An 18,946-nucleotide genomic window follows, 5' to 3' on the forward strand; every position below is an offset into this window, starting at 1 on the left:
GAATGAACTTGAAGTACCAATGAGCCACACGAGTTCTATCAATCTGAATATAAAGTGAAATCTTGTGAAAGTGGACGAATAAATCTCTACCCCAAAAAGCAGTTCCTCCAAAGCGAATCTATGAGAACTACTAAATGTCAGATAATTCAACTCAAATAAAAAGGGAGTTATGTGGGAGCCGATACAACACACGGTACAGCTGGATATTAGTCAGAGCCGAGCCAAAGAATGTCAAAAGGTTTCATCTTGGGAAAAGAGATTCCCAATTTCACCTTAAAACGCTGGATCCATATGTTGAATTTGGAGATGCAGTGACCCACATCCCTAAAATAAACTCACCATAGAGAGTGGGTCAAAGACCACAACTCCAAAGAGGCCTAGATCCGGAGCCAAAGGGGGACCACCAAGATACACTGCTGAAATATAAGGTCTCCTGCTAATGACTAGCTCCTTCAGCAGCAGGCGAACAGCGGGGCTCGCAATGGAGCCATGATAAACAAACACTGCATCAGAAAGGCTTTGACTGCGGAGGAGATACCTTGATTAAAAGAAGACAAAGTGCCAACCTGCTGCTGCTGAGCATTGATCACCCTGCCAGAGCTGCAGTAGGTAAGATATTCTTGGCACGACACAAAAAATAATATACTGTACAAACAAGCTCATTTAGACAAACGGCAGGTCTCACATATTGTCAGCTTTAAAGTTAATTTAGGGGAATTCAGCTTCAACATTGTTGGTTTAAAAGCTGCAGTTAGATTTAGGAGTGTTTCCTTTGCCTCGTCTCATGGTACATTTACAGCAGTTTAAAATATGCCGTGTTATGCTGTACTTTTCACCTTCAGCTCATAAGATGACAACATAAAATATACAGTAGAGGTAGCTTCCACATTCTTTTTTAAATTGCAAACACTCATATTAATAATAATTGACCATGATAGCAGATGTTCATCTGTGCTGATTATAATGCCTGCCATCTCCAAACCTCAAACTATACAAATGACTCTGCCGTGTCAACTCAAAGCACATTCCATACTCCATTTTTCCCTTGAACATCTTTGAGTTTTTTACGACTGCCATCATTCTTCCACAGCCAGGCAGGGGGTTCTGATTGAATTGCTCATGATGTATTATCTCTTCATTTTTCACAAACACCTGCCTCTGCATTCCTCTTTTCCCTCCAATTCTGTTCTCTGGGGCTCCGGCTTTGGCGCTGTCAAAGTGTTGGCGTCGCTCCACAGAAAGCTGGGAAAGTGAGGTGCAGACTCGGTTGTTATCTCACATCTCACGGCGCATTACATGGAATGCTTGTCCTGTCTGAGCGGTGGAGGCAGCGACGCAGCGACACACACACACACACACACACACACACACACACACACACACACACACACACACACACACACACACACACACACACACACACACACACACACACACACACACACACACACACACACACACACACACACACACACACACACACACACACACACACACACACACACACACACACACACACACACACACACACACACACACACACACACACACACACACACACACACACACACACACACCGCTACAATTTTTAATTCTGCGTGTTGCAGCTGTCTTTGAGTCCCAGTGACGCGCGTGTTGGCTCATGTATTGTTACCCTGGACCTTTTGATCCTTCCTCATTGGCTCGTGGGCAAACCGCCACTAAAAGACATTCCACATGGCTTGATTGGAGCAAAACAATGTCTACGCCCTTCACTCAAAGACTACCTGAAGCTTTTGCACTCACAACTCCCTCCCTCCCTCACACACACAATACACACACTTCCCGCGTAGTATTCTCTGCTTTCCCCTTATACAATGAGACTCAAATCTCCACTGAAACTCCTCCACCGGTTGATACATAAATCCTGTGACGATTTCACAGCAATCTCATGACGCTTTACGTCTCCTACCAACAAAGAATAAGATATAATCTATCTTCTGAACCGTGAAATTCATTGAATGGACTTCTTCTGGCCTTACGCTGAGGATCATTGTGAGATCAGTTTGAGTTATGGCGAAGATGAGGCCACTATTTTTAGTCGTCCGTATTCAGCGCTGATGGCCGTTGAGAATGTCGAGCAGCTGTCAGCGGAGCAGGGACAGAAAGAATAACATGCTGTGACTTATTTGTTTAAGCAGTGAAATATTTTAATGTGGGCCCCCTCGCCCCTGCTACACGGGCTAATGTCAGTGGACTGTCAGCTTTGGGTGGCTATGCTCAGATGTCTGCATTTATAAAACTCACTGTCACTACCGCACGCGCTACTCTCGAGTGCCTTTTTCTTGTACGGTGCAAGATGCTGTTAGTCTGGGAATTGCTGTAATTAGTAGAGAATTGAACTGTACAAAGAATAGACCTTATCACCTGAAGTTATATTTTGTAATATATCTTCTGTTGAATTTGTTGTAGAAAAACAGACAGCTTCCAAGCTGAAGCAACACCATCTTTTGTAATTGGTTTCTATTGTTGTTTTATGACAGCATGTTGCAGCCAGTAATTTGGTATAATGGAAAAGTTAAAAACAATTCGAACAGGAGTTCAGGGGATTTTACTACCATGTCAAAAACATTTATTTTAACGAAAACCAATAGGCAGCTTAAAGTGTATTCCCTTTCCTACTTTAATCAAAAGTATTTGTATTGGTATTGGACTAAAACATCCAGTAATAGTCAGCACATTGGTAAGAATAATCTAACTGGTCGACATGCACTCATTCTGAACCACATCCTGTAGCAGGGCCCCGTCCAATCAGGGGGGTTCTCTAACATTCACCAACATAGTAGAGGTGTGTGAATGTGAGCTAGTTGTGGAGAGACCACTGCGATGATGACATGGATAGTGTGTGTGAATGTGAGCTACTTGTGGAGAGACCACAGCGATGATGACATGGATAGTGTGTGTGAATGTGTGGTGGGTGGGTGGGTGAGTGGGGGGGCTTGAGTATAGAGATTGGATTTCAGGAGAAGAACACCCACAGCGCAGCTAGGAGCCCACACCACCACAGCACAGCATTGTTTCTGTGCAGTTCAGCTTAATTGGCACCGGGGGGATCCGCGGAAGGAGGGGGATAGAGGAGCAGAAGGAAACGCAGAACATTACAATCAAAGCATGTGCACGGAGCTGATGATAAACCCGTTATCGGCCCTGTCTCCCGGGGGCCTGGGTTCCTCTCTCTGTATAAAGGCAGCTCCATCCTGTTGATGCTGCCAGTAAACACCTTAGCCCTCCTTTGGTTCTGTTCACCCCGTGTGGCTGGGAGCCCAATCCGCCAGCCAACATCACAGAATAGGACTCCTGAGGCCTGCGGGGGATCGAGCCACGTCTAATTGTCATAATGATCACTTTATCCACAACCAGTTTGGATGGAATGATGATAAGGGAGCACGGCAGAGCAGCAAGAGCATACCGCAGGGGGCAGTTGCATATTCAATCGATGTGCTCCGTTTGAGTCCTTGTAAGCAAAGGGTCTCGTCAGTGGACGAGCAGGAGGTAGCGTGATAGATACACTTCCTGTCTGGGAGTGTGCCCCACATCTCGTGCAATCACAACAAATTCCAAACAATTCTCAAATTCAAAATGCGAGATGCAGTGAGGATTACTGGTTACACATTGTAGAACATTGCCCTTATGAGTACAGTGTCTTTATTGGGACCCATATAGACATCTTGGAACTACAGGATATGTTGTATTATAAAAATGTAAGTTCCAATGTTGGAAGGAAGACAATCAAAGATCTAGCATCACAGCACAGTCCACAATCGGTTGCATATATATCTTCTTTATGGAACAACTGTCGTAACAATTCCTAAAATGCTGCAACAGACTCTAAAGTCATTGTGGGTATTGTCCACAGTACATGACCATTGCATGTATGTGTAATGTCTATTTGTGAAGCGCTTTGAGCATCTAGAAAAGCGCTATAATAAATATAAGGAATTATTATTATTATTATTAATGACATAAGATACCTCATGTGCACCTTTTTTGTTGTTTTAGCAGCTCTGCCTATGTTTATTTTCTCAGAGTTGGCACAAAGCCAAACAGAAGTTGAGCCCTTTTTATATGCGCCCCTCAACACCCCTATCATGTCCCCTCTTCTTGCAGGTGCATGTTCATGATGGTAGGGGGTAAAGCACACACTATACAGTAAATGCTAAATAGATGCTTATTGCCGTCAAAAAATAACACATATAACAGTCTTTTCAATCAAATCAAAAGTATATCAGATAGTTGATAAACATTGTTTTCAAAGTGAATAGAAATTTGATCCAGTCACTACGAGAGGTAAATAGTTAAGGCACGATGTTAAGTATTAGGTAACCATGTGGGATGCAAGAACCTTTATAGGAACAATATGGGAGAGATTAAGAAAGCCATTAACCCATCTTGTGCGGATTAGCACACAATTAGCAGTGAGCACAATGTGTGCTGTATGTACAGTTAATTAGCAGGTAATAGCGTAATGATTAGCCACGGTCACATTTGATGAATGACTGCTTGTTTGGTGTAATTATATAATTGAATACTAATAGTGAACAGGCAGCACTTTTAAGGGATTTGTCTTGGCTGGAGATACATAGGTGCACAACGTTGTGTTGCAAAGGATTGTGTTAAAGCTCGAGCAAATTAATCTAGCAATGTAGCAAACAATACTTCACGCAACCTCATTCAAATCCCTTAACATCTGTGTTCAAATCATATCCATTATATCATATAACATCTGGATTCCCTCCAACACTGTCAACACTATAAAGTCAGATTCCTTCCTACCTTCAGGCCGTTCTGCACCAGCTTGTGTATGTCCAGGAAGGGCTCCTTGATTAGCTCCAGGTCATGGTTGAGTATCCTGACAATTCCCTCCCTCTCCAGGACAAAGAGCCGCTGGGATCCATCACCACAGTGCACCAGGGCCACCGGCTGCCTCAGACCACTCAACACCTCCTGGGCACAGTAGCAGTTGTGTTTGTGTTTCCTGGGTAACAAGGGGAGACAAAAGGTCAGAGACTGATGGTGGCAGGGATTAATCCAGTTATAAGGTAGAAGGGGCATGTTGAAATGTAAAGGAAGCATGAAATAATCAACAATAACACATAACTACAGTTGAAACATAAATCGTTTTTAAGACATTAACAATGATCATCTTAATGGAATACCTTACTGCTATTTCCCGATGTGTGTGTGTCTAATGACAAAACACACCTTCTTTGTTTTTAAGGTGGGATATCACGTTTGATCATTTTGCATCTGAACTCGGTGTCTAAATTCCCGTAGTGTAAGCCCATAACTAACATGAGAGTTTCCTTCTCATGTACCTGAGAAGACCCCAAGAAGATAAGGCACAGAAGCCACAAATAAGCCTCGGACTCTTTAACTTGTGGAAGTTATTTGACTGAATGTTAGTTGCTGCAATTCAGGTGCAAATGCTGCTTGGCCCTCTTGCCTCAGGGGGGACAGAGATGAAAGGCATCCCCCATGGACAAAAGGCCAAAGCCCTCTGTGATGTACAGACCTTTGCAGTGAGGGAGGCAACCAGAATGACGCAGGATAAGCATTTTCATTATGTGAGCAAAGCTGAGCAAATGCAGTCTGGACAAACTTTAGGATTAGAGAGGAGATGGCCTAGCATTTCTGTCTGAGAGTATAGCCGATGTCCAAATAGACCAGTGAACCCAGAATATGTGACTATGAAAACAATCAAATCCTGACTGTATGTAAGTATTAATTAAGCCTAAACGTTCACTTGGCTGAAACACATTTAAGTGCTAGCCAAAGCTCGTTGAAAATAACGATCAGTACATCTTATATATGGTGTAACTCAACCCTCAAATGGAAAAAAAGCATCGTAAAAGTCAGGCTACAAACCTGCTGATATCTTCTATTTTCTCATCTCCCAAGTAGTTGGAATCTTGCCCTTGCGGTTGCTTTCGTTGAAAATCTGGAAAGCACAGACTTGCATCTCTCCTCCCATAGTATTGGCAGAACTCGTCCACATCGGCCTGGAACAGTTCTAGCAAACACAACAGAAAACAGACACAGACAGAGGGGGTTACTCTGACTGTAGATGCAGGGTAACTGACATGTATACACTGGGTTTACAGCTTAATCAAATAAATAGTTTTTATAGTACTTTGGATCTTACTTTCCACATGGAAGTTGTGTACAAAGCGGTACTATCACGGTGTGCATGGAATTCTCAGTGCAAGAGAGGACAGTGTAGTAAAATAGAGACAGAGAGAACGGATGTGATGGTGTTGTTGGGGAGGGATGGAGATATGTTTGATGAGCCAAACCAAATCTTGGCTTGACTGTGGCTGAAATGAACAAGTGAAAAGAAACCAAAACCAAAGGATCACAGATAAGACCCATCTCTGCTGTTAAATATGCCTCATCAGAGAGAAACATGATTGCATTCTAAATTACAGTTAAACTGTCTTTATTTTGATTTATGAAATTATACTTTTGCACTGTGGATTCATATCGGGGAAAAAAGGGACTGGTTTTCTTCATAGTAAGGGTTTGCTTTTTTATTTCACTTTCATTATACATTGTTAACCAGATGACACATTCAAATCCTCAGCAACAATCCAGTTTAGTATCTTGTCTGTTTGTACAAACATCTCATTGTAACAACTTGTGTGTTGTATGAATGCAGTTGTGTATCTCTCTCTTTAGCCATCTCAAGGAAGCAGGAGTGATTTTCATCTGCAGCTTCTAATCCAAGTGACAAAGCCCTGACCTTTCAAGGAGTACAATCCAATTCCCTTTACCCAGCTGGTGAAGGCTCTGCTCACACAGCCCAAACACAACCCAATCTAACTACCTCCATATTTACTTGAAGAGATCATAGAATATGACATTTCAGTTGTCATAACAGTTCACATTATGAGGCTAGTTGAAGGATATTTCATTTGGCAAATTCTTGCAACACACACACGTTAAGGGGCACACCATGTCAAAGCTATTACTGTCACCTGTCAGCGTGACAAAAAGTCACATTAGCGTAGTGGTGTCCATAGTAACAGTGGATGATAGTTTACCCTATGCAACGTTGTTATTTTAATAAATTGGAGGAAAACACTTTTTAATAATCCTACATTTCTCAGGCATCCCTAAATGTGATATGTATGTGATGTCGATGTAAAAACATTGATTTGACGTACTAATTGTATTCAAGTAATTAAGCATGTGATTCACATCATTCCTCATTTCCCTTTGGATGGCTTGTTTACCTAAAATGTTTTAGTGCCAAGAGCAAAAAATGACCTGTGTAAACACAGCAGTCACACGCAGCTACGCCTCCATCCTGTGAAGTCACAACACTTTTCCCGGCAAAAAGCTAAGTGTGCAGTGGGTCTCAGAGGCCCTTTGCGACCTCAAAACAATCTTGCCAATATTGTTTCCTTTAGCCAATCCCTCAGAGGAAAGAAGGAGGACAAATACACCAGTGATAAAAACACAAACAGGACTATCCCTGTCCCTCCTTTCATCTGCCTCTCCTGCCACACCGACCGCAAGCGCTGACCGCACCAAATACTGGAGGTGATAGGATATCCCCTGAAACATCTAAACACAACATGGAGATCAAACACACACAGACAGAGTGCTGGCCATACCACCCACTCACTCACTTTGTGTCTGCAGTTATCTTAACCATGCTGGTTAGGGACCTCGGGTGCAGGGTGGGGGGCTGAGTGAAGAGGGGGAGGAAGATATGGGAGAAGAGGAGTACGAGGAAGGTAGGAGGCCTCCGGGCAGAAGTGAGAGTGAAGGCAGTAAATGTCTTTATGAAGAAATGGGGGCTAAGTACATGGCCTAATCAAGGGCTGCTAGAAAGTTTCATGGGAGCAGGACGACAGTTATGGATGGAGTAAAGGCTACTGTTTCATTTTAATACCTTAGGCCAGACATTTTGAATTAGCGAAAGTGAAAGACATATTGTCTGTTCAGGTTTTTGGTAATATATACTGTTGCTGCCTTGCATGGTTAGATCCAGAGCTTGAATCAAAACACATCCATATTAAATATTTAAAACACAATTATTAACATTTTTGCAATCAGATAACTATGTTTTCAAGCTTGTTGTGTTTAGCAAGATATGCATTTTTAATGTGTATTATATTTATTTGTGTTCCAGCTTTATTGTACTGTGTAAAAGTCAAAAAACAAAAAAGAAAGTAAAAGATAAAAAGGAAGACCATGCAAAACAAAAAAGGCAGGAAAGAGCGAGAGAGAAAGAGCGAGAAAGAGAGAGAACTCCGTCCATATCCCCGGCTCCACAGCGCTAAAGTTATACTTCCATCTGGTTATCTTCCAAGGCAACCTGGGTGGCCCACCCAAAGTACTTGACATCTTGATGCACTTCAGCAGTTTTACATACACACAACCTTTGTAGAAAAATAAATGTGTCATTCGTCACCACATATGCTGATCTGTGGAGGGGTGAGCGGGGGGGGGGGGGGGTGAGCGGGGAGGAGCATGACGGTGAACACGGGGAGGGGGGATTCTTCTCCAGATTCCTCTCTGGAGCTTTTTTGGTTTGACTCTCTGAGCCCATATGTCTGTCAGCTCAGAAGCAAGTAATGTAACTCCAGACAAGTCTCCTTCTTCTCCTTCTTCTTCCTCCTCCTCTCCTTCTTCTCCTTCTTCTTCCTCCTCCTCTCCTTCTTCCTACGCACTTTGGAGTTCCACTCGCCGACCTTAAGTGTAGTTCAAGTGCTGTGCGAGATATGCGAGCAGGCCATTAGATGCAGACGAGGATGGACTCACATGGAATGTATGCGTTTGATATTTGACTTGAGCTGTAGCATGTGGGTGGGTTGCAGACAAGTGTGTTTGAAACTGTTCTCTGTTTGCAAATCTGAGTAGATCTAATCAGTTTGTGGCGTCAGAGATTGGAAGAAGACTTGGCTGGAGGAGATCAGAAAGTGTTTGATCATGTTTGGTATGCCATGAAAGCACAGGTACCTGTGATCTTGCATCCCTTCAAAGGAAATGTGGAGGACCAAAAGCTTTCAAAGGGCAGAGGGGCTCCTATCATTTAGCAGAACCACATCCACAAGAAAACTGTAGCATGAGTTTTACCCCGTGTTCTAGGAATTCTGCCGTCTCATAGAAGAGCTGAGGGTCAGAGATAATGGGGGCAAGCAGAGAAACACTTCATGTGAATGTACAACCTTAACGAAAACTTGGTGGTGGCTAGGGTTAGGGTTCGAGCAAGAGCCACACGTTTTTAAGTGACAATTTGATGTCTGAAGAAGTCATGTCTAGACCACAGCCAGGGTGCTGAGGCATCCCGGATACAGGACCATCCCCAGCACTTCAGTCCAGTGAGCAGTATCCAGGATGCCTTGCGTGCATGTTTTCACACCCACCTTTGCAAATCTTATATTTTCCATTCACGTGTCAGAAAATGCTTCAAATCTGTGTATTGTTACTACTCTCAAGGTCTTTAAAAAAAGCCAATGTTTGCAAGTGTAGGCTGATAACACAAACGTGCGTGATCTGAACCAACATAACGGAGACAAGAGAACAAAACTTTCTGCACCTGGTTCCATAAATACAGCTACACTGAATACCGTGGCATAACAACAGGTAAAATATCGCGCTGCTGTTTGCTTGACAAAACGTGCTACATCAGACTGCAGAGTAATCAGAACACTGGTGTCTATGTAGGCAGTATGTGGCGGGTCTTTTTACTGATGCATTAAAGTGCAACTGTTAAGCAAGGAGCGAGACAGCAAACGGTGAGACAAGCTCAGCAACAAATGGAGGTGGTCAGATGAGGTAAGAGCTGGATAAATAAATATTCAGACCAGACTACTGACGCACCACTTCTTGCACAAGTCCAAAAATCTGCCAGTTGTACATGTGCAGGCTGCGTCTCAATGAGAAACGCGGCCTCTACTGGGAATTTTAATTAATCAAAATCAGAGGTGTCAAGTTTCATCTGAAATGTATGAGACAGGAATCATCACGTATGTATGTGTGTATGTTTGCTCGTGGCATCACCAGGTAACCGAGCAGGGGGTATAATTGAATTCACATTCATGGTCATCAGTATCTGTATAATTTACCTGGTATGTGCCCCCTGCAGGTGTAGTAGAACTCTCGGCAGAAGTCCTGGCAGAGGCGCGGCAGGTCTGGCTCCCTGTGTGGCATCTTATCCATGTCCAAGGAGTGGAACAACACCTGGGCATTGGGGGAGCAGCGAGCACACTTGATCTCCTCCAGGAGAAGTCCACACTCGGTGTTGTTGGTGGAGAAAATCTGGAGACCACACGCAAAAGGGAGCAATGCTTGATTGAAATGGTGGATTTTATTTCTTTAGTTTCGATTTTAGGTTGCATTTTCAAACCTCTGTATCATAAATGCCTAATAACTTAAACACTATTCGAGATTTTTAAAGACTATGATTTAATAATAATCCAAATGCAGTCCAAAATACTTAAAAAAAAAATGCAAATGTGATCTAACTTTTTCCATATGTAGTCTTTATTTCAGTCTGTGTAATGTGTACAATTAAAGATTACATGTTTGGATGTTCCTTTATTAAAAACACAGAGATGCCTAAACATCTTCCAGCACTTTTTCCATCCCTCACCATTCAGTCCTAATTAAGCCAACATCATCCCAGTTATCACAAAGTCCATGATTTCTACTCAACCCATATACAACAACACATTGTAAATAACTGTATGTTGACAACCTCTCTCTCCCATATTACTACAAAGTCAGATAAACTTGCTAGCAACAAGTAAAGTACCACACGAAGTAATAATCCATTACTCCACATTCTACATCATTTGTAAACATCAATATTAATACGATTTCTGTTGATCTTCTACATGATCTGCAGATTTGACAATCGCTGAGGGTTGCTACTGTAGTTTGCATTACTTTCTTTTTTTGTAGCATCAGCTGATGAATTAGCAAGGAAACAGGCGGTCACTTGCATAGTGTGAAAGTCTGCAGTGTCTCTACTGCGATCTGCTTGAAGCTTCACACCATTCACACTGCAAAAACGCTCCAGCTTTTCACTGGAAGTGGTGGTATGGTCTATTTCCACTGAAACGTTTTCTGAGAGTTTCTGCAATCTTAATCAGTCAAACTGAATTATAACAAAGCCTCGCAATTGGACATTTTAAATCTTTAGCACACCTCTATCCTCTCCTAAGAACATGTTCTGTGATATCCAATGCTCTATCCTTTGATTCCAATTTGTTAAACATTGAGGTTGGAACACCCTGTCTGTTTGGAGGAATAAACAAAGAAATCATCTCATTCACTGCCTACTTACCCAAGTTCATAAACAGTTAAAGTCCAATTACAATTCCCATGTCTGACAGATCCCAGTGCACAAATAAACCCAAATAAGAGCCTCAAAGCCTGACTTGGGATCATTCCGCAAAAATACACAAAGAGTTAATCCAAAAGAAATTAGCAGGATTATTTACATAACAAATTAGCTGTAATAAAACACAATGTAATCTGTTTTAGGTCAAGAGCAGCACTGCTTGGGCAGCCAGGCAGCCAGGCAGGCAGGCTGGTAGTGCTTTGCTCTGTGTGAGGTCCATGTGTAAACACCAATTTAGAGATAGACAGGCACATCATTCCCACTCTGGTATCAACAAATTAGCAGTCTGTCGAAGTCAATTAGACCAGCGGACCCAAGGCCAACATATGGATGCCTTACACTTTGCTCTGACTGCAGAACAAACTGCACCTGGGGAAAAGATTTGCAGTTGAGAAGATATTCAGAGCCGTGTTTACACAACAGGTGGCAGAACATCTGGCAAAACCTTGAGGGTCTACCTGAAAGATTTACTAACATACACAGAGAAGCTCTCATCACAACAGGCAGTATAACAGACAAATTGAAGGGGGAAATGAAAGTCTGGCCTGTTTAAGGTTTCAGAGTCAGACATAGTCAGATCTGAATCCCACTTCTTCTGTTCTATATTTTATCTAATTGTTGACTTTTCCTCAAAAAAGGGAGCTCCAGGCTGGCTCTGACCCTGGTCACCCTGGTGCGCTCCTTTGTATCTGGGCCCTACAAATTCATGCCATGCGTTGTCGTAGGCAGGCCTGCCCTCCTGCTCTAAATTGCCCATTGATTCTGTGTGCCATGGGCTGGCACGAGGTCCATGGAGAGTAGCATTTGTGTGCTCTCAGCCATGCCCTGTGTCCATATGTTGCTGGGATGGGCTCCAATGTTGCCATCATCCAAACCAGAACAAGTGGACCTTTGTTTGTTGTCTTATGCTGAATCTCAGTGAGTATGTTCTTCAAAAGCAGGGAGAAAATGAGGCTCAACTGTTGCACTTTTGCTGAGGACACAAAAAAGCAGGTCAATTAACATAACCATAATCAAACTAAAATGGAACAATATAAGCGTAAGAAAAGAACATTTCCAATAACGTATTCCCAGGCTCTTTCAGATGTTTACATTTTCTAAAGTTGGCATCAAACCAAGCTTCATGTGGGATAACAGCTGTTACAGGATTACTTCTTTCTAGGATGGCATCTGCATAATGGCTTTTGCCAATGAAATTGCCGGAACAAACATATTAATATACATTGCCACACTTGGGAAATCTAGCTTTTCTTTTTAATGCAATAAATCAGTGATTCTCTGCAAACCTCATATGGTCAGAGAGACTGAGAGAGAGAGGGAGAGCACTGATGTAGAAAGCGCTAAGCTTTAACAAAACACTTGTCCTCAGGGAATAGGTGTAAGTTGGTTGGCAGGGGGATATAGTGAAGGACACACACACCCTCTCAATGGCATTAACACTTGGACAGGGCTGATGACTGGGGGAGAGTGATGTTTTCCAGCTTCTCCCATTAGTGAAACTAACAAACACAATGGTGTTGTTGTTATTCTTTTGCCATAATCAGAAAGGGCTCCGTGTGTGGGCAGTGTAGTGGGGAGGAGGAGAAGTCGAGTTCGTCCTACCCCCCCTCCTCCTCTTATTTGCATGACTTGAGCAAATTAAATGATGCAATATGGCTTTTTGTCGCAACACAAAGTAAGATACCACCCAGCCACTGAATCATTCGAGGAGTGGTTTACATGAGAATGGCCCGGTAAGGACCCAACGGAATCCGATACAAGTTTGGCACATACAGTCCTGCCTATCACTCCACGGAAACTGAGCATATAGTTAAAAGCCTTCGTTACATGACATTTGTTACACTTCTTGTATCACTTCGGTCGACCCGAAAGAGTTTAACGTAAATGAGCGGTGAGTGTTGTGGGACTTTTTCCTTAACGTTAAATACATTAGACAAACAAATTCCTGCACCGGAAAAACGCTGAGAACAAGCTGTCAAACACACGACAAGAAGCAGAGTGGGCTATCACCTCCCAGCTGCGCAGAAAAAGGTCGACGGCTAATAAAAAGTTACAACCGTGGTCCTACCTTTTGGGGAAAACAGTTTCAACAGTTTTGCTAGCTCCCCTTTCTCCTGACAGTTGACTGTGGCGTGAAGTAACGTAAATCGGCGAGTGATTACCATGGTAACACAGAAGCGCATTGGACAGCTGAATTAAGGTGCGTTCCATTTGTTGATGTGTAAGCGTGACAACAAACCAAATGAAAATCATCAAAACCTCGAAATATGTTTATCTTCAGATGAGGTGAGCAAGAGGAGCAGGTACACTTTTTACAGAAAACATAGTCGGACACAATACGAGCACTATAAGTTAATTTGAAGATATATTATTAGACGATTTAAAGGTTATGGCGATACAAAGAGACTACAAACATAAGCTTCAAATATTAAGGCGAACTTATTGGTAACATTTAAAAGGAAGGAAGCCTATTGTAAGGTGGGCAATTGTGTAACATACAACACACATACGGTATGTCCCTTTAGGAATGTTAAAATAAGACTGTTACATCTCAGAGGCAGCATAGCCCAGGGCAAATTCCCCTGACCATCCCCATATTCAGCTGTCGGTAACAAGAGGCAGAATGACAATACACAAGGGCTGTAAATGCATCTCCTGAGGCGTTTAAGCCGTAAAAGCCCAGTGTCTCAATTTAAAGGAAATGCATGCGTAGTGGAGGGATATAATAACCTACCCTGGCATCCCTGCGGTGGAGGATCTGATATGCGGCTCTCCTGGTGGGACAGCAGGACACACGGGGGTATAACCTGTGGCAAACTTCTCCGCTGCTGCTGCCGTCAAGCAACACTTTTCGCTCCCTTTTCTTCAGCCGCTTGGGCAAGCTCCCGTCGTAACATCTTCTCCTCCTGGGGCTAATTTCTCCCCTTTCGCCGAATTTTGCGTCTCCACATTCCCACACGTTGACCGCGATGGCCAGGACCAGGACAAATTGCAAATGCTTCATAGTTTTAAAAAATCATAAAATGAATACAAAAAATATATAAAAAATAAAACAAAAACCAGCTCCCCCCCCCCTTTGAAATAAAAGAGTGGTATTAATTAACCTGCAATGTGAGTATTTTTTTGGTTTTGGGCTATATTTCTGAAAGCAGTAGATTCCTATTACAAGAAAATTAGAAATATGCTGTTTGTCAGAGCAGGTGCCTGAATTTGACCCACTGCTATAAAAACATTTTTTTTCCCAATCAATTATGGTTGCCTCTGCTTATACAGTACAACTAAGAAATAAAAATAAAAACAAAACAATAACACAATTTATCCTGATGATCACAAAAGGTCAAACCCCAGAAAAACACCGTAAACTGCAAAAGAGCCGTGACGTTCCTTTAGACGTAATTCCTTTTAAGCACAGCAAGGCGGATTGTGCATGCACGGGGTCAAAAAAACACAGAAGACATAAAAGTTGTCTCTCACTAAAGTCCTCAGACCGCTCACATGTTTTCCCGTGCTCTTTCCTCCTTCTTTTTAACCAGCGCGCGAGAAGAGGAGCGAGCGCGATGACGTATGACTTCGCGGGGGCGCGCATGTGGCCACAGAGTCGCGTCCACGTCGAGGTAAACAGTTACCTGGTGGAGCAGAGGACGGTGAGTGGAGGCAGTGGGAGAGAATTATTACGCAAGTCTTCAAAAAGCCACTTGTGTTTTGATTGGTAGGCTACTGAATGTGTGAGGGGAAAATGAGGGTGCCTTTGCTATGATAGATAGATAGATAGATAGATAGATAGATAGATAGATAGATAGATAGATAGATAGATAGATGATGAAAATGTATTTGATATGGGTATATTCTATATTCTGCATGTTGAATCCATAGTCTAAAAAATGTCTAACATGTTTATGCATCAGTTAAAAATAATGCAATAAAAACTTTACAGGTTCTATTATTTACAATATAACTACTGCAGAAATGTACAGGAATTTGACATCTTTCACTGCTATCCATATGGAGTTAGTTTATTGCCATGAGTCGAGTCTTTTAAATATTTGAAAATAATCCATTGTTGTTGTTCTTTTTTGGTCTCAAATAACTGAGCTTATGAGAAAGGCATTAAGATTTGTGCAAGGTGTTGACATTTTGAAAATTGAGAACGCATCACAAACTGTATCATGGATGTGAGACTTTGTTTGTTAAATAGGGCATACAAGGTTACATCTGGTGGCCACAGAATGAAGAATTACATGTGTTAGGCAGTGGAAAATAAGCTACAATGTGAAAGAATCGCTATGCCCTGATGCACAGCCATTTTTGAGTCTGGCAGTTGCACAGTCTTTGAGGCATCTTCATTTTCCTCCAGACCAAATGTGAGACAAATCCTCTTTTATTTCCCTCTTTAGAAAAGTCACACGATAGTGACCCGAAAGGGTATGTTCCAGTCCACCATGGCAATTACTGGAGAAACAACAGCCCCCCCCCCCCCCGCCCTTTGTTGGATACACCGGGAATCTGAAATCAGTTACATTAGCGGCACCTGTTCTTACTTGGGGGTCTCCGGCACCAGAGCCCCAGCTCAGCTTATCTACAGGAATCTGGAGCGGGAGGAATCCAGGAGGGGTTGGTTTGATTGTGGGCAATTATGGAAATGACTGTGTGTGCTATGAAGCCTTAGCAGACCCTACCAGATCTGACCCCCCACCCTCTACATTCTTTACGCTACCCAATTGGAGACATTTCAGGACCAAGTATAGCCAAAGTGCTACTGTAGTATTCTGGATGTAAAGACCATATGCAGAGAAGGAATCTGCCACCACCACTACTGTACCACTATCACCACCAAATCGAGAGCTCCAGGCATACAAAAAAAGAATATAACTGCATTGTCGAACAGTGTGAAAACATGTGGGATGCAGCTGTGGAGCGGAGAAGAGTACATCTGCTGGGAGAGATAGGCCATTAGAGAGAATCACAGTTCGACAGACCGCAGCTCTAAGCTGACAGAGCAGACGCACACATGAAGAATTGGGCAAACAACCTTATAAAGTGTCTTCTCTCACAATACTTGGATTCCATATTATTCACAACAAGTGTATAACATTTGTTGCATTCCATTTTAGATGTGGATTTTTTTATCACTTTAGTTCATCAGGATCATGTTAGTAATTCAATATTAGTACAATAAATACAACATTTACATAATAATTCCCTGAAAAGATACCACCTGCTTGGTCCTTTTATTTCTGCAGGGTCAGTAGGGGAATTCTCGTTCCCTCATCGTCTGACCCTCTGAGAGGATATCCCAGAGGAAGACGCTTGGGTTTGCGTGTGACCACATAAGGATCAACAACATGAGTCCGGAGCTCTGCAAGCTCTCATTGCCGCCTTCTCTGTTTTCCAGACCGAGGAGATGTTGAAAGTTTCCTCTGTACTCTCTGTCTGTTAGGTTTCTGCATTGTTTGCTTCCCAACTTAACTTCGTAATCATGAGCATTGAAAACCAGCACTGATGACAGAGCTCCCATTGTACTTTTTCAGTTTTTCCACTCCAAGAAGGCAAACCCACAAACTCACACTTCACAGTTCAGAAGTCCAAATAAAGTTGGCAGATGATGATGAGCTTTCTATAGATGCCAATGTTGTTTTTTTCTGTCTGTTGGTCCTTCTGAGAAATTGAAATATCTCAATAATAATGTAAAGGATACATTCCATATACTACACATCCATTCATTGTCCACAGATGATGAATTCTGAAGACTTTGATCCCCAGAAATGATGTGTACTACTATCCATCCATCCTTCTTCTCCCGCTTATCCGTGGTCGGGTCGCGGAGGTAGCAGTTCCACCAGTGTTTTGTTTTTGTTTTTTTATTTAACCTTTATTTAACCAGATAAAAGTATTGAGATAAAATCTCATTTACAATGCTGACCTGGCCAAGAAGGCAGCAACGTTACACATAACACAAACATATAAAATACAGAGAAAATAACTAAGAAAACAAAAGACGAAAAAGCAGTCACTACATTGTGCACATTAGGACAGTAAGAAAGGTACACTACTTATTTCTGCAAGAGCAGCTGGTGGTAAGGACTTCAGACAAGTTCAATTTAAAACATGCTATTGAGACAAGTGCCCTCAGTGTTAGGCTTGATTGAAGGTCATTCCAAGACCAAGGACCATCATAAGAAAGACTCCTTTTCCCAGCCTCAGTCCGCACAGCAGGAACCTGGAACCGTATCCAGGCACTGGATCTGAGGTTGTAAGAGTCACAAACTGGGGCAAATCTGGCACATATGTAGTGTACTACTATGAGGATCCTAATTGTGGCTTTGCCTAAAATACCTCAAGAACAATTAGGTTTAGATATTTATATAACCCTCTGTATGAATTGTAATAACTTACAAATGTTAGCATGTTTCATGTTTCTAAAATGGTAAACATTGTAAACATTATATCAGAATGTTAGCTTCACCTAATTTTAACATCTCGTGGCTATATCTCTTGTTCGGGTTGGATAATCGTTTGCAACCATGCAGAGGGTATTTTCTGGAAGCAGTACCAATGTCAGGTGTGACTGTAGTGGAGCCCACCCATCATAGAATTGGAACACATAGAATGCACACAGTATGCATGCAATGTATTATTGCAGTGTCAAAGTATCAAGATTCTAGCACACCATATTTCCCAGCTCTACCAAGAACATGAAATCATTAACTTGAGCCCGCTGCTTACAGCCATTCCACCATGTGTGTACGTTTCTTTCACGGCTTCCATCCCTCACCTTGCAGCACACAGCAGCATTGTGTTATTCTCACACCTTCTTTAATGGCCCAGCTTTGGCAATAGCAAGCCCTAAGGCGTACAGAACTCGGAAAGTGTTCACAATGTCATTAATAGTCCTGACAACAGCTTAATGAGCCCCGGCCATCTGTTTATGAAAGCTTCAGGGAAAAGCGAGAGAGAGACAAGAAAATGTGATCCAGTAGCGATTTCCAGCTGTGTGAGCGCGCCTGATTTCCACTTGAACATTTCTAAACACATGAGGACATTTTAAGTGTAGTGACTTATGCAGCGTCATCTACAGTGAGTCAGTGACTGAGCCTGGGCTGTCTGCCCGGTATCAACAGCCTCTAAATCACAGCCTTCAACCATTGGACCACACTACCTCGCCTTTAGCGTCCTCGCCCCTCCTTCCTCTGTACCACCCTGGAGTGTCCTTAGGCCTTGTTTGGCTAAAGTATACACATGGCATGAGTAACTGAAGCCACCCAGGGCTCCCTGGCGCGGTGGCACGAGACACATACCGGGTTGCACAAGTCGGGAAGACAAAGTGTCCCGTCACTGTTTACGGTGTACTCAATGCCTGATGCATACAAATACACACAAAAACAATGACATAGCTCCAGGGAGGTAAATACAGCAGCATTGGCTTGCAGTAGTCCGCACAGGAAACTGATCTGTCACTTGATGCATTTCCAGATGTGTAGCGAGTCCGACACAGGGAGCTTAGAAATGCTCATTCTCCCTCTCAAGGGTCTCACATCTGTCACTTGGCTTTGA

The 18,946-nt window shown here is 42.7% G+C and overlaps 1 protein-coding gene and 1 long non-coding RNA gene across 3 annotated transcripts in view; one reads left to right on the forward strand and one right to left on the reverse strand.

Moving 5' to 3' along the window:
- Positions 1-14,904, reverse strand: part of hhip (hedgehog interacting protein) — a 32,734-nt gene extending 17,830 nt beyond the window's left edge. Inside the window, exons 1-4 of one of the 2 annotated variants that reach the window (XM_034086206.1) lie at positions 14,130-14,904; positions 10,116-10,308; positions 5,905-6,049; positions 4,813-5,014 (exon numbers count right to left, since the gene is read on the reverse strand). In XM_034086206.1, the coding sequence (XP_033942097.1) occupies positions 4,813-5,014; positions 5,905-6,049; positions 10,116-10,308; positions 14,130-14,399 (810 nt within the window). In that variant the 5' untranslated portion in view covers positions 14,400-14,904. Of the gene's footprint in view, positions 1-4,812; positions 5,015-5,904; positions 6,050-10,115; positions 10,309-13,463; positions 13,570-14,129 lie in introns of those variants that run through there. The other variant, XM_034086210.2, reaches the window with a different exon arrangement.
- The window catches only part of LOC117448919 (uncharacterized), a 48,365-nt gene continuing 43,015 nt past the window's right edge, over positions 13,597-18,946 (forward strand). The window contains exons 1-2 of the long non-coding RNA XR_004552422.2: positions 13,597-13,681; positions 14,929-15,039. This is a non-coding gene — a long non-coding RNA (uncharacterized lncRNA). The remainder of the gene's footprint in view (positions 13,682-14,928; positions 15,040-18,946) is intronic.

The sequence above is a fragment of the Pseudochaenichthys georgianus genome, chromosome 1 (assembly GCF_902827115.2).
Source record: "Pseudochaenichthys georgianus chromosome 1, fPseGeo1.2, whole genome shotgun sequence".
NCBI lineage: Eukaryota > Metazoa > Chordata > Actinopteri > Perciformes > Channichthyidae > Pseudochaenichthys > Pseudochaenichthys georgianus.